General features: G+C 46.5%; 1 protein-coding gene across 1 annotated transcript in view; it reads left to right on the plus strand.

Annotated features, from left to right (window-relative positions):
- The first annotated feature begins 898 nt into the window (after window positions 1–898).
- The window catches only part of CLEC19A (C-type lectin domain family 19, member A), a 23,950-nt gene continuing 8,844 nt past the window's right edge, over window positions 899–16,004 (plus strand). The window contains exons 1-2 of the mRNA XM_011931855.1: window positions 899–986; window positions 14,404–14,569. Coding sequence (XP_011787245.1) covers window positions 899–986; window positions 14,404–14,569 — 254 coding nt within the window. The remainder of the gene's footprint in view (window positions 987–14,403; window positions 14,570–16,004) is intronic.

Raw genomic sequence — 16,004 nt, forward strand, 5'->3', positions numbered from 1 at the left:
GTGGAGCACTTATTCTGTGCAACACTCAGTTGAACCTTCTACAGATGCCACCTTTAACCCCCGGAGGAACCCTGAGAGAACCTGAGAGGTGAAGGGAAAGGAAAGGAGGCTGATTCAACAGGCTTCCTGGTGCTTCCTCAGCAGTGGATGCTGTCAGGATCAGACCCATGAGGTGGGGACCTTGGTGAACTGAAGCTCAAAGAGCCTGGCTGAAGGACATGCTCTTTCTCAGCTCCATGCAATTGTTGCCCTGTAGAAATGAGGGCTATGTTTTGTTAGATCTTCTGATTTTCCAATAGAAGGCAGAAATCCCGACTTATACCTAACACCTCTTGGTTTTATACCTTAACAAATTTTTTAGAATTTAAAACATTGCAGACCAAACAAATGATATCCATGGCCCAGGAGACCTCTGCACTCAATGCTGACTTGCAGTATTTTTACCTTTTGGTACATATTTACACTGAGGGAGGTGAGATGCTTTGTCTCCTGTGACAGGCTGGAATGTGAGTTTCGTTACTATCCCATTTTACAGAGGAGGAAACTGAGTCTCAGAGAAGTGCACACCCAAGGCCACAGGGTGGCTCAGAGACAAGACTGAGAGCTAAAACTTCTCTTGGTTCAGGGGCAAGACTGGGAGCTAAAATGTCTCTTGGTTCTTTGAGGGGGGCTGGCCTAGGGCTGCTTTGCTTTCAGCTGTCATTCTGAGCTGTCTCCAGCAGTGTGAAGAGGAGGGAGGAGAAAAGGAAGAAAAGAGGAGGGGACTGGAGTCCATCCAGTCTGTCCCAGCTCCTGCCAGCCTCCATCTGACCCTAGGAGAGCAATCCTGGACCCAAGCTCCAGCCAAAGAGCCTCTCTCCTCCACTCAGGCTGGGAGGTTGCTTTCTAGGAGCTCAGGATGCAAACGTGGACACTGTGGGCTGCAGCCTTCCTGACCCTCCACTCTGCACAGGCCTTTCCACAAACAGACATCAGTATCAGCCCAGGTAAGTGCAGGGACCAGGGCTGGGAGCAGGTGGAGAGGAGTACACTCTCAGGAACTTATTATATCGGTGAGGCCTGGCTGCTTCTGTTGGGGGGGTTGGGGTGCCCTGACCCGAGTCTCCTCATAGCTTTCCCCCTACCACCTTTATCATGGGCACTCTTCTAGGCCCAGACACAAAAAGTCCTGGGTTTAAATCCCAGTTTTGCAGTTTACAAGCTGTGTGACATAGAAGAAGTTTCTTAATGTCTCTGAGCCTCAGCTTCTTCTAGAAAGTCAGGTCACAATGGCATTCTCTTTGTGCTACTGTGCAAGGCAGATGAGATAACATGGAGAAAGTGCTTTGCACGGTGTCTGGCACTACAGAAAGGTCTGAACATGATAGTTTTGTGAGGGATCTGGGCCCCAGCCCCACCTTGGCTGTGACAGCCTTCCCAGGGAGCTTTCAGAGCTGCTGCTGTTGCCACCAGAGGTTAGGTGTGCAGGGAGGGACACTTGTCCCTCTAATGGCCTTCCTGGAGGCCTGGCCCAGCAACACCCAGCCTTGTGGGGCATCCCCAGGGATGAGAACCTGTTGGCCTTGGGAATGTGGCCTCCCAGTGTCCCATATGGAGGATGAGGGTCTTCAAATGAGCTCAATTTCTTCCACTTTGCAATAGAAAGGCTGGGGTACTCATTCTGGGGGACCCTCATGTGGATGAGAAGAGTTCTGAATCCTATAATTTGGTGGCCAAGAGTCTTGACTGTCACCTCTACCAGGTTCTATCCAGGCTTGTTTAAAAATCCTAATATTAGCAATATCAGTAGCAACAACTAAGACTTACATGACCCTAGTTATGTGCCAGGCACAGTTCTAAGCCCTTTTCAGATATGAATTTATTTAATTCTCATAATAACCTTCATATATGGATTTATTTATCATAGCAATGGCAGAGATATCATTTAAATCCCCATTCAAGTAAAACTAATAATGAAATACCAAGATGGAGATTCTCATAAGGCCAAATTATTAGGTTGTGATAGTGTTAGGGGGAATTTAAACAGTGGGTCGATAGGGTTGTCAGATAAAATACCAGTAAATAAATATTAATAACTTCTTTTTTAGTGTAAGCATGCCCCAAATATTACATGGGATGTATTTATATTAAAAATTATCTGTTGTTTACCTGAAATCAAATTTGACTAGATATCCTTCTTTTTCTTTCTTTTTGTTTTAAATCTAGCTTCCTTAGTGGTAACAATAAGGGATAGTCTTAGTTCATTTGGGCAAGAGGTTTCAGTTCTGTCCTAAACTCTCTGAGTGTATTCGTCAGCTCAGGTTGCCAGAGCAAAATATCACAGACTGGGGAGCTTAAGCAACAAACATTTGTTTCTCACAGTTCTGGAGGCTGGGAAGTTCAAGATCAGGATGCCGGCAGATTTTGTTCCCGGTGAGGACTCTCTTCCTGGCTTGCAGATGGCCGCCTTCTCACTGTACCTTCACATGGCAGAGAAAGACAAACTCTGGTCTCTTCGTCTTATAAGGGCACTAATCCCATCATGAGGATGGGATCCCATCTAAATCTAATCACCTCCCAAAGTTTCCACCTCCCAACACCATCACATTGGGAGTTAGAGCTTTAACATATGAATTGGGTGCAGGGAAGACGAGAGACACAAACATTCCATTCATAACAATGACTTGCATCCTTACTCTTGGACCTCAGTTTCCTCATCAGTGCAATAAGCAAGTAGCAGAGAAGATGAACAAAATATTCTTGCAGGCTGCCTTGTATATCCCAAGATCTTGCCTTTCTGCCCAGCAAAAGTGGGAAGGGGCCAAGACTGAGTTTGAAAATGGGAGTAACTAGGGGTGGTTTCTGTCCTTCACTAGCTTGTGCCCATGGGACCTCTCTGAGACTCAAGTTTCCTCACCTCTCTGAGCCCCAAGTGGGGATAGCAAGGGTCCCTATCAAGGGGTTTTGGAGATCTTCAGTGAGCTCATGCAAATGAAGTGCCTAGCACACAGTAAAGCACTTGAAAAATGAGCTATTAACATGACTATGTTTGTCACTGTGGTTGTTGATGTTATGCCAGAATTGGCCAGGAGACAGTTTTCTGTTCTGACAAAAGTCTTCAACATTGAAAGGAACTTCTGAACATCAGTCCCCAAGCCTCATCCCTACTCTATAGATAAGGGTACTGAGACTGTGTCAATCTCAGCTACCTGGGAGAGCTCAGAGTTTGGAATTGGAAGGATGGGTCTTAGAAATCCACTCAGCCCAACCTTTCCATATTATAGCTATGGAAACCGAGGCTACAGAGGCCAGTTGAGCCAACCGTGGTCATCACTGTCCAAGAGGCAGTTCTACTGCTTCCCAGGCTCCCAGCCCTACAGATAGCCCAGTTTCAGCCTATGCAGATAGATTCTCTAGAGGAAAGTGATTTCAACACAAAGGGAATGTGTGTGAGTTTATGGGTGCATGTGAGCAGGAGCATGCATGTTGGTATGTTGTAGGGAGGATTTAGGGGTCTCTGTGGGCCCCGGCAGACCATGAGAATACATGCACCTCCAAGGCCCTCCTTATTGAGAATGGGCTTGGTTTTTCATCTTCTTCTGTGTACCCCTAGCCTTTAGGTACAATGCATAACAGGGCACAGGTCATGGGTCATTCATCTCACTACTCCAGACCTTTCATCACCCACTCCCTGCATATGCAAATATATGCAAATAGCACAACTTGGCCACCCCCTATGTTTTGGAGGAAAAAAAAAACAACTCTTTAGACATCTTTTAGAGACTTGGGAGGATTTAGACAGACTAAATCCTTTTCCCAAAACCTTTTCTCTGAACCTGCCTTTGATCTCATTGTTTAAGTGGATTAATGAATGTAAAGTCCTCAGAACAGTGTCTGGCACCCAGTAAGAGCTACGTAAACATTTATTATTCTTCTACCATCAAAAAGTTTCCTTTCCCTGACTCCTGAGCCCAAGAACTCTCTGTAGCAAAGGAAATTTATAGCAAAGTCTTTTGAAGCTCAGGACCTGCTTCTGCAGGGCTTCAGAAGCGTAGATGGGGAAGGAGTCAAGTTATGTAGCCTCTCCGTCATCCATCCAGGAGCCTGTACGGAGCACTCTCAGCTCTGGGAAAGGTTCTGCGACCCCGACTGTTTCTTCTGTGATAATATCTAATACTTACTAGAATCCCTGCCTCTGAGCTGGAACTGGCTTTTCTGTGAAGTAGGCACTATGATCATGCCCATTGAACAGATGAGAAAACTGAGGCACAAAGAGCTGAGTTTCCCACTAGGACCATCTGACTCCAGACTCCAAGGTCTGAACCTGGAGCATAGAGACCTAGACAACAGTGTTCCTACCTCCTAGAGCAGCCCGGATCCTAAAGTGTCCCTTGGACATTCTGTCCAGTTGCCACTCCTCCTCTATGGTCACAGAGCAAGCACTTTGTACATACTTCTAGAATACTTAGTATGCGATGACTCTGCCATGTGCAAGTTCCTTCTTCCAGACTAAGAGCAACCCAAGGACACAGACCTCAAGCCAAATAGGCATCCAGGAAACATCGACTTATTTGCTTAATTGCTACATGTGGTGTTTAATAGATTTATTTCACAAATGAGAAAACGAAGACTGGAAAGAAGATATCTTTTAGAGGCGCTAGTCTGTTCAGGAGTTTCTGAATCTGTCAGACGCAAGTCTCAATACAGTCTCAATCATGGCTCTGCCACTTTTGAGCCGAGAGAGTAAGTGACTTACCCTCTCTGAGCCTTAGTCGCCTCATCTGTAAAATGGGGATGATATCGATACTCCCTCCTAGGCTGATCTCAAGGAGTCACATACTAAACACCCAACGAATGGCTGCTCTTATTAGCAATATAAGAAATTGTCTAATGCTTTTTCCCCTGTTTCATGTGGCCTCAAGAGTGGCTCACAGAAGGGGCAGCAAAGCTTAGACAGGAGAGACCTGGGGCCACCAGTTTCACTTCCCAGAGCCAGGGCTCACTGTGAAGGAGGCAGTGGGACCCATAGGACAGCAGGAGGGCAGCGAGGGTGACCGAGTCCTCAGAACGCAGCAGCCACCTTCCCGGAGTCTGTGACACTCTTTCGGCCCCCGGGAGTGTCTGGGGCCCAATATGGGGACCTGGTGGACAAATGTGGCCCCTGAGCCTCCCCACCTCCCTTCCTGGCTGGGTCCCAAGACTCATCTGAAAAGGCGGCAGCAGGGTAGTGCATTCGTGGGTGGCTGGACTGGGGCCAGGGGAGCCAGCAGCCAGATTGAGTAGGAAGGTGACAATTTATTCCTTTAGAAAGAGTGGGGGTAGGGGGGAGCCCTGAATTCCACTGATGTGTTTTCTTTCCCTAACAAGCTCAGAGCTCCCAAAGGTTTTGACCCCCACCCCAGCTGGGGGACCTTGGGGCCCTCTCATGCTGCTAATTGAAGGAAAAGACCAGGTGGTTTGGCCTCCTGGTTTCCAAAGCAACAGCCCCTTTGTGCATCTCCTCCCCTCTGCCTCTCTCCCTCCACTTTCCCTCCCCCACCGCCAGCCTTATCTCTTCCCTCCTCTCTTTCTCAAGTTCCCAGCCATGCTAAACCATTTCTAATTCTCCAGTGCTGCATTCGCTCTCACACCTCCAGACCTCTGCACACACTGTGCCCTTCCCCTGGAACACTCTTTCTCCAACTCTTGTTCATCTTCTGGGGCTCAGTTGAGACAGCACCTCCTCTAAGAAGCCTCCCAGATCTCCAGGTCTGGGTTGTGTTCCGCTTTTAGGTGTTCTTGTGGCAACATCCTCTTTTCCCCCATCCAGGAAGGGAACTCATGATGCCTTGTCATAATCACCTGTGGGATCCTTGAAGATGGGGACAGGGCAGTCACCAGTTCAACTAGGGAGAGAAAGGGGCAAACAACCAGTTTCTAAAATAATCAAGGGGGCTGCTCCCTGAAGTTTTTGCTGGCATGACACACATCCACAAATTGCATGGTAATGACATCTTTATTTTTGCACTGCTTTTTCTTTCTTTCTTTCTTTTTTAGAGACAAGGTCTTGCTCTGTTGCCCAGGCTGGAGTACCGTGGTATGGTCATAGCTTGCTGCAGCCTGGAACTCCTGGGCTCAAGTGGTGCTCCCTCTTCAGTCTCTTGAGTAGCTGGGACTACAGGCAAGTGCCACTACATATGGCTAATTTTAAAAAAAGGTATTTTTTGTAAAGGTGGAGTCTTGCTACACTGCCCAGGCTGGTCTCAAACTCCTGGCCTCAAACAATCCTCCTGCCTTTGCCTCCCAAAGTGCTGGGATTACAGGCATGAGCCACTGCACCTGGCCTGTGCTCATTTTTCTTAATTTGGGTCTTCACAGACCATGAGGCTCATGAGGTCAGAAGGCACGTCTGTGTAGTATACCGCACAGTATCTTCAGCTTGTAACCTACTACCTGAGACCAAGTAGTTGCTCAAATAGTACTTGTTGAATGGATAAAGGAATTAATGAAGGACCAGACCATCAAGATTGGAGCAAAAGGAAATGGGCTTACATGCAGTAGGATTCTCTAGGTTTGGGGTAGACAGGCTGGCTTCAAATCCCAGCTGGGAGCTGTGAGATCTTGGGCAAGTTAGCCAACCTTTCTGTGCTTTGGTTTCTTCATCTGTGAAGTGGGGGTGATAGTGGCACCTACCTGGTAGGTTGTGTGAAGATTGAGTGCATTTTTCTGTATCAAGCATTTAACACAATGCCTGGCACACAGTGAATGCTGAGTCAGAGCTGGTGCTGGTTGTTGTGTTGCCATGGTTACCTGACTGTCAAGCTCTACAGCTAAAGAAATCCCTTCACAAGACACAGATTAGCAGAGGCTGGTTTGGGGTCAGGCTGATGAAAGGCCTTCTATTCCCAATTCTTTAAACCCAAGAGGTAAAGGAGGAGGGGGAAGTGCCGTGCAGGTTGGAGTTAATGATCATCTCAGCGCAAGCCAGCGCTCTTTGCTGCCTCCCAGGTCCTCCCAATTAAAGGCCTTTGGCTGCCCTGTTGGAAAGGGGAGTAATTGAGCAGTGACCTGTCATAGCCTCATTTTCTGGTATGTTTCACCCCTGGCATCCATAACCACCATTTACTCAATGGAGAAAACCTAAAGGAACAGAATGGGGAGGCAGGGTGTAAATGGTTCAAGGAGCTTGTTTTCCGCTCTGGGAGGAGCAGACAGGATTGGAGGCAGGGGTTCTTTTTGAAATATCCACAGTCTTTAAGACCAAGGACCCTTTTCCCTTTCTCACTCCACTCAGCCCCCTTCATTTAATTAATTATTAATTCCTCTTTGCCAGGCTCTGTTCAAGTGAGAGAATGAATGAATGAATGAATGAGTAATTCTACAGGCTCCTGAATGAGCAATTCAGTCTGGCACACTGTAGACCAGGGCTTCCCAGATTTTCATGTGTACAAGAATCACCTGGGGCTCTTGTAAAAACACAGACTCTGATTTGGAAGGCCTGAAGTGGGGCCTGGGAGTCTGAAGGTCCCAGGGGATGCTGAGGTTGGCCTTCACAGCAATCGTTGTCCTAAACAATATGCAAAACCAGGATCTGGCAACCTCTGATTTCAGGACTTGGTTAAAAAAAACTCCAGGAATGCCATCGCAGCGTCAGGACTCCTGGTTTCAAAGGCATGAGTTATGCACACAGCCTTCTCACTGTTTTCCCAACAGGTTGCCCTCAAGAAGTGGTGTTTGATTCCCTACATGTATCTATGCATTCAAGCCTAGTCATTGTGCACTTACTATGTGCCAAGGCACCAGGGGGAGAGGAATGATCACAACAGACGCTGATGGGGATAGAGGAGGAATGTGTGAATGTTGAGGTGCAATGGGCTCTAAAAGCATTTATCAGAGGCTCCTACCTCATCTTCCCTGAATAAGTCACTGTGCAGCAGAGACTCAAAGGAGAAACAGAATTGGCTGAAGTCAGGTCAACGGAATGATCTGCAAAGGTCTGAACACGTCTTTGAGAAATGGCGATAGTGTGGGCAAACCTGGGGCACAGAGTAAGGAGGGGGCGGATAGAGAATAAGCGAGGGGCAAGCAGTTCCCACGGGCAAAGGGAATACCTGCAGGGTTTCAGGGAAATGAGGTCAGGCTGTGCCAAGGAGGAAGGATGCCTCTGGACCTGGGAGGTGAGACAAAGCAGGAAGAACAGCGAAAAGGTGTTGAGAAGGTCTTCATGGGAAAAGGTCAAAAAGAATGCAGAAGGAGAAGAAAGAATGAACTGGATTTAGGAGACGGAATAGACATGACATGAAAATTGATTGGTTGTAAGAAGAGGAAAAAAGAGATTATTTTTGGCAAATTATCCAACAATGCTAAGAAATTCTGAGCAATGCCAGCCAATTCTTGTCGATTTTGTCTGATCCCAGCCAATCCTAGATAGAGTATTTTATGTCAAAAATAACATGCAGGTAGAGTCAATGTAACAGACATCCTAAGTTGGACCTGAGCGTAAAAAAAGGAAAACACTGAGTAACGTCTGGAGTTTGGGTAATCATGTTGTACCTGTGTTCATTTCTTAGTTTTTTAAGATGTTAACATCAGGGGAAACTGGGTGAAAGGTATACATGAACTCTCCACACACTATCTTTGAAACTTCTAATTTTTTTTTTTTTTTTGAGACAGGGTCTTGCTCTGTCACCCAGGCTAGAGTGCAGTGGCGCAATCCCAGATGACTGAAGTCTTGACTTCTTGGTTTCAAATGATCCTCCTACCTCAGCCTCCCAAGTAGCTGGGACTACAGGCACATGCCACCACGCCTGGCCGATTTTTGGTAAGAGACAGGGTCTCACTATGTTGCCCAGGCTGGTCTCAAACTCCTGGGCTTAAGCGATCTTCCCACCTTGGCCTCCCAAAGTGTTGAGATTATGGGTGTGAGCCACTGCACGCAGCCTAATTTTTAATTTTTATGGGCCATAGTAGGTGCATATATTTACGGGGTACATGAGATATTTTGGTACAGGCATACAGTGTGTAATAATCCCATCAAGGTAGATGAGGTGTCCATCACCTCAAGCATTTATCATTTCTTTGCGTTACAGACACTCCAACTATATTCTTTTAGTTTTTGTTAAAGGTATAATAAATTACTGTTGACTGTAGTCACCCTGTTGTGCTATCAAATACTAGATCTTATTCATTCTATCTAACCGTATTTTTGTACCCATTAACCATGACCACTTTTCCCCCGCCTTCCCCACTAACTACCCTTCCTAGCTTCTGGTAACCATCATTATACTCTCTGACAACTTTTCCAGAAATCTAAATTTATTCCAAAGTAAAAAGTTCATTAAAAAAAAGAGGTAGAAGACAAAGAGAGCGGAGACTACACAATACGGTGAATTTGAGACTACGAACTCTTCCCACTACCGCCGGGCAGAAAGGTCACATGAACATCTGCAAACATCCTGCTAAAGTTAGACTGGACTTCCAGGGAAGTGCGGGGTGTGCCCAGGGGCCAGAAACCAAGATAGAGATAGAGTAAAGCAAGCATATTGCTCCAGAGCCCTGAATAGGGCATCAGCCTCCACAATGCCTGGAGTGGGGTTTTAACACCTGCACGGGATAGGAGGTGAAGTCAGAGCTATCTGAAGCAGGAAATTGAAACGCGAACCCTTTCTTAGTGCAGAAACTCATGTAGAGTTTCATCTTCAGTGGAAGAGAAACCAGGGGAAAAAAATCCTCCTACGGTCAGAGAGAGATGACAAAGAAGTTTACTTCATTTTAAACTCAGGGGAGAAAGTGCTAGACTTCCCTTCTGCAGACTTCTTTAGTGAGGTCCATGTCGTTAAATTTAAACACAATGTTAAAGCAATGTCTTCAGTACTTTTAAGCCATGGGCTAGGATTAGTAATACATTTTAACTCTAAAATTAGACAAATAGCCCACACTATACTTCTCATTAGTTGCGGGGGCTGTGTCTTAATTTTTGTTAAAGAAAATAGGACCAGGCTAAGAAATGTGAATGTTTGCTGTGATGTTTCATGTTGCTGTGCTGTGGGGTTATTTTACATTTTTGGAGTCCTGCCTTCCATCTGGGGAAGGGTTTCTCAATCCTGGCATTACTGACATTTTGGGTTGGATCATTCTTCATTGTGGGGAGTTCTTCAATATAGGACGTTTAGCAGCATTCCTGGCCTCTACCCATTAGATGCCATTAGCACCACCACTTCCAGTGGTGATAACCAAACACGTCTCCAGACATTGTCCAATGTCTCCTGGCAAGGGGCGGGGATAAAATTCCCCCTCACGATGCGAGAGTGACCAACCAGGCCGGGCGCGGTGGCTCAAGCCTGTAATCCCAGCACTTTGGGAGGCCGAGGCGGGCGGATCACGAGGTCAGGAGATCGAGACCATCCTGGCTAACACGGTGAAACCCGTCTCTACTAAAAATACAGAAAAATTAGCCGGGTGTGGTGGCGGGCGCCTGTGGTCCCAGCTACTCCGGAAGCTGAGGCAGGAGAATGGCATGAACCCGGGAGGCGGAGCTTGCGGTGAGCCGAGATCGCACCACTGCACTCCAGCCTGGGGGACAGAGCAAGACTCTGTCTCAAAAAAAAAAAAGAGAGTGACCAACCAATTTCAGTTTGCTGGGAACTGTAGGGGTACCCAGGATGTGGGACTCTCATGGTTATTGTTGTTGTTGTTGTTTTGAGTCAGGGTCTTGCTCTATCATCCAGGCTGGATGGAGTGCACTGGCGTGATCATGGCTCACTGCAATTTTGACCTTCCGTACTCAATCGATCCTCCCACCTCAGAGTAGCTAGGACTACAGGCACACTCCACCACTCTTGGCTAATTTTTGTATTTTTTATAGGACGGGATTTTACTGTGTTGCCCAGTCTAGTCTCGAACTCCTGGACTCAAGCAGTCCACCCACCTCGGCCTCCCAAAGTGTTGGTATTACAGGCGTGAGCCACCACACACAGCCAAGACTCTTGATTTTAAAACTGGGATGGTCCTGGGCACACTAGGATGGCTTGGTCACCCTACTTACATCTCTAATATGAGTATTTAGGGTGCCAAGTAATTTTAGGACAGGTGGGAGTGAGAAAAGTGGTTTATCACCAGCAAATACTGAGTCATCCCAGTCACTGCTGGACAAACTTATCCAAGTTCTCACGGATGAGTGTCCTTGGTTACTGAGTGGAAAGAAGGTAGAAATGATTTGCTGCTTCTCATCCATGCTAAGGGAGAAACTGCTAAAAATGTGAACCCAGGCAGCAATTCAATGTAGCCTTTTTGTGTTGTAGGCAGTGATCAAAAGTCCCCACAAAGAGCTTAGCAACACCCAGTGTTACAAAGCGTCCATCAACTCTCTTGGCCATTGGCGCTTTAATGCATCAAGGTGATGTCCTCCTAGACCAATGCTCTCCATCAAGAAAGGAGGGACCTGAGTCCCAGAAAAGGGTGGGGACAGGCCAAGGTGCTGTGCCCACTTACCTCCCCAAGCAGAGCTCCTTCTTTTTGCCATATAGAAGAGGATTAAGAAAGTGAATTCTGAACCAACAGGCTCCAGTTTGGATACTGGCATGCATTGAAAGAGAGTTGGCCAGGATTGACCAGGAGGGGTGGGGAGGTACCCCTGGTCAGTACAGCTGCTGGGGTTGGGGAGAGGATGTTCTGGTCAAAGGGGAAAGCCCAGTGGCACTGACCAACCCTGAGAAGCATGGCCTGGAATCTACCTGCCTAGCATAACTCTCTTGATAAAAGCGACTGGCCCTTTCTTTCCCCAGAGAAATGCACAGAGGTGCACACACACTTTTAATTTTGTATTTGATTTTGGGAAATTCGTTGAATCTCTGCAGCCCATCAGTCTTGGTTATAAACCCCTGAGGTAATCATTAATAACCAAATGTTACGTAATCCATATATCCCAAGTATTTGGTGAATTTATTTGGCCCAATCAGTTGACCCAGTAACTCCATGAAGTAGGCGCTATAAAGACCATGAACTATTCTTAGACCTGCTAATTTCCCATCATGAAGCATCATGCCAACTTTATGAGCAAGAACTTTGGACTCAGAAAGCCTGGGTTCAAATCCTTACTATGCCACTTACCTGCAGGATGATCTTGGGCAAGTTACTCAGCCTGCCTTAGCCTTAGTTTCTCTATATGTGCTTGGCATACAGGTAAACTATAACAAATGCTCAATGAATGTTGTTCACTACTTTATTACTTCATGAGCTCAGTCAACCACTATAGTGGCTTGAAGGCAAAGATTCCACTAAAGGGTGACCTTCACCCACCCTTGAGTGGATGGCTACAAAAGGGACCCCAGAAATCATCTAGTTTGAAGGTCAAGATGGGAAAGAATGGACCAGCATCTCACAGCGGGTCACATACAGAGCTGGGGGTAGGACCCAGGCTTCTCAACCCCAGTCTAACAGATTCCACCCCTGCCCACTGCCTGTCTTCATGGATAAGCCATCCAACCTAGTATGAGAAAGGTTCTCAGCCTGCCTGTCTCCTCTCGCCAGTCATCCTGAGTCGTGGTTTCCAAAAAAAGTATCTCTTAAGAAGCTTTCAGGGGGGCTGAGACTTGAGAGAACTTCACTGTCTCAAACACGGGGTTTTTAAAAATTTGTTTCTTTTTAGAATTAAGAACAAATGCTGAACTCCAGGAGTTCAATGGGCAAAGATATAAATAGTCTTGGCTATAGCTTGGCAGTAAACATGTGGAAAAATGTGCAGTCTTGCCAGATAACCCAGCATTGCAAATTGAAACAAGATAACCTTTTTTTGCTTATAAAATTTGCAGATTGCCATGAAAGTGATAACACTGAGCTCTGGCAAGGGCAGAGTGAGATGGGCACTCTCAGACATTACTGTGGGAGGAAAAATTGCTTTCAGGAGACAATTTAGCAAATTGTATTAAAGCCTTAAAAATCTCCCCTCAGAGGCCGGGCGCGGTGGCTCAAGCCTGTAATCCCAGCACTTTGGGAGGCCGAGACGGGCGGATCACGAGGTCAGGAGATCGAGACCATCCTGGCTAACACGGTGAAACCCTGTCTCTACTATACAAAAAACTAGCCGGGCGAGGTGGCGGGCGCCTGTAGTCCCAGCTACTCCGGAGGCTGAGGCAGGAGAATGGCGTAAACCCGGGAGGCGGAGCTTGCAGTGAGCTGAGATCCGGCCACCGCACTCCAGCCCGGGTGACAGAGCAAGACTCTGCCAAAAAAAAAAAAAAAAGCTCCCCTCAGAAAATCAGCAGAAATGCCAAAAATCTTTATGCACAAAGCTGCTCATCTCAGAATTATTTGTAATAGTTAAAAAAAATAGAGAAGCTATCTAATTATCTAAAAATAAGAGAATGATTAAATAAACTCTAGGAGAGCCACTCAGTAGAGGATTCAGGAGCTATTTAAAGCAATGCTTACAAAAATGTATAATAACATCGAAGAAATGCTTATACTCTTTAATTTTTAGAAATCAGGATAGCGACTGGTATGCAGAGTACCATATCATCACATTACGTTAAAACATCACTACATACAAATGTGACATGAGAAAAAACTGTATCAAAGCAGTAACATTTTCCAGGTGTTCTATGATGCGCACATATTATTTTTATAATTTAGTAAAATGTAGGTATGTATATGTTTTTTGGACCTCAGGCATAGAATTGCATAGATCATAATGGGACATGTTTGACTTTCATTCTTAAAAGTATGTACAGGCGGCCGGGCGCAGTGGCTCACGCCTGTAACCCTAGCACTTTGGCAGGCCGAGGAGGGTGGATCATCTGAGTTCAAGAGTTCGAGACCAGCCTGACCAACATGGAGAAACACCATCTTTACTAAAAATACAAAATTAGCTGGGCACAGGCCTGCAATCCCAGCTACTCGGGAGGCTGAGGCAGGAGACTCACTTGAACCCGGGAGGCTGAGGTTACAGTGAGCCAAGATCGCATCATTGCACTCCAGCCTGGGCGACCTGAGCAAAACTCTGTCTCAAAAAAAAAAAAAAAATTATGTACAGGCAGGGCTTGGTGGCTCACGCCTGCAATTCCAGCACTTTGGGAGGCTGAAGTGGGAGGATCTCTTGAGCCCTGGAGTTCAAGACCAGCCTGGTCAACATAGTAAGACCTCATCTCTACAAAAACAAAACAAAACAAAAATTGAAAAATTAGGCAAGCGTGGTGGTGCACACCTGTGGTCCCAGCTACTCAGGAGGCTGAGGTGAGAGTATCACTTGAGCTGCGAGTTGGAGGCTGTAATGAGCTATGATCAAACCGTTGCACTTCAGCCTGGGCAACAGAATGAGACCGTGTCTTTAAAAAAAAAAAAAAAAATTAAAATTAAAAGATTATAAAGGAAAGAAAATAGGTACTAAGTTATGGAAACAATGTCAGCACTGCCATCCTTCCTCCCAGTCTGTTTCCTCTCTGCCCCCAGCCCTGCCAGAGCTGCCCCAGCCTTCTCTGTGCCCCCTGTTCTGGATGGAGTTCAAAGGCCACTGCTATCGATTCTTCCCTCTCAATAAGACCTGGGCTGAGGCCGACCTCTACTGTTCTGAGTTCTCTGTGGGCAGGAAGTCCGCCAAGCTGGCCTCCATCCACAGGTAAGTGGGATCCCCAGTCCCCCATAGTTCAACTAAGCACCTCTTTGGGAAATGGGGTGGAGAATGGTATTTCCAACTGGCATTTCTCTTTGGTAATTGAAACTATTTGAAAGAAGTGGAGGTGGAGTCTTGCTCTGTTGCCCAGGCCACTCTCGAACTCCTGAGCTCAAGTGATTCTCCCCGTTCACCCTCCCAGCATACTGGGATTATAGGCATAAACTGCAGTGCCTGGCCAATTGAAGCTACTTTTTATCCAACCCAATTTCTCGCTGAAACCATCCTTGGCTATAGAAGGTAAAGCATTCAGCAGGGGTAGCAAATAGCATGCTGGAAGATCCACCTTTATAAGTGCCAATCTTGTGCTGTCCTCTGCTCTGTATCCTGTGATACAACTGATATACTACATATATAAAGAATATGATGTAAGGAATATAAGAAATCATAACTGACACTTATTTGCTACATGTATTATGTACATCATCACAGTAAAGCTCCCTCAAACCATATCACATAGGTATCTTCATTTTACAGATTAGAAAGGTGAGGCTCTGAAAAGGTAAGTAACTTGCTCAACATGACACCGCTCTTGAGTGGGAGAAACCAGTTTTGAACGTGTGGAGTCAGATTCCATAGCCCACCCTCCAAGGCCTCCTTCCACATTCCTCTGTCTCCGAAGCCCCAGCCACACTGACCATCTCAGAGTTCTCCAATTTGGTCCAGCTCTTTTACTTCTGCATACTCCTGGGCATTCTATTCCCCCTGCTGGGAATTCCATCCCTATCTTCTCCTCCAGGTAAATACCTCCTCAACCTTCAAGACAGCTCTGACAACGTCTCTTCATTGAAGTCACTTAATTACACTCATTGCCCAGCTCTCCTGGGACACTCCCTTTATCACAGCTTAGCTACCTTTTTTGCATCTGACTTCCCTGCTGATTTGTGAGTTTTCTCAGGCCAGGTGTGATGCGTTCCATTGGCACCCACGCTACAAGTAACAATCTTACCTCTGTTCTTCAAGAATCTCAGAAACTACTGAAAGGGGGTTGGTTTTGTTATGTGTAGAGCCATTGACTTTTGTTAAGAATAAGGAAAGGGGGCCAGGTGTGTTGGCTCATGCCTGTAATCCCAACACTTTGGGAGGCTGAGGTGGGCAGATAAACTGAGGTCAGGAGTTCGAGACCAGCCTGGCCAACACAGCGAAACTCCATCTCTACTAAAAATACAAAAATTAGCCAGGTGCAGTGGAGGGCATCTGTAATCCCAGCTACTCAGGAGGCTAGGGCAGGAGAATTGCTTGAACCCAGGAGGCGGAGGTTGCAGTGAGCCAAGATTGCGCCACTCCAAGATACTCCAGCCTGGGTGACAGAGCGAGACTCTGTCGAAAGAAAGAAAGAAAGAGAGAGAGAGAGAGAGAAAGAAAGAAAGAAAGAAAGAAA

Source organism: Colobus angolensis, unplaced genomic scaffold (genome assembly GCF_000951035.1).
Source record: "Colobus angolensis palliatus isolate OR3802 unplaced genomic scaffold, Cang.pa_1.0 Scaffold92, whole genome shotgun sequence".
In the NCBI taxonomy this organism is placed as follows: domain Eukaryota; kingdom Metazoa; phylum Chordata; class Mammalia; order Primates; family Cercopithecidae; genus Colobus; species Colobus angolensis.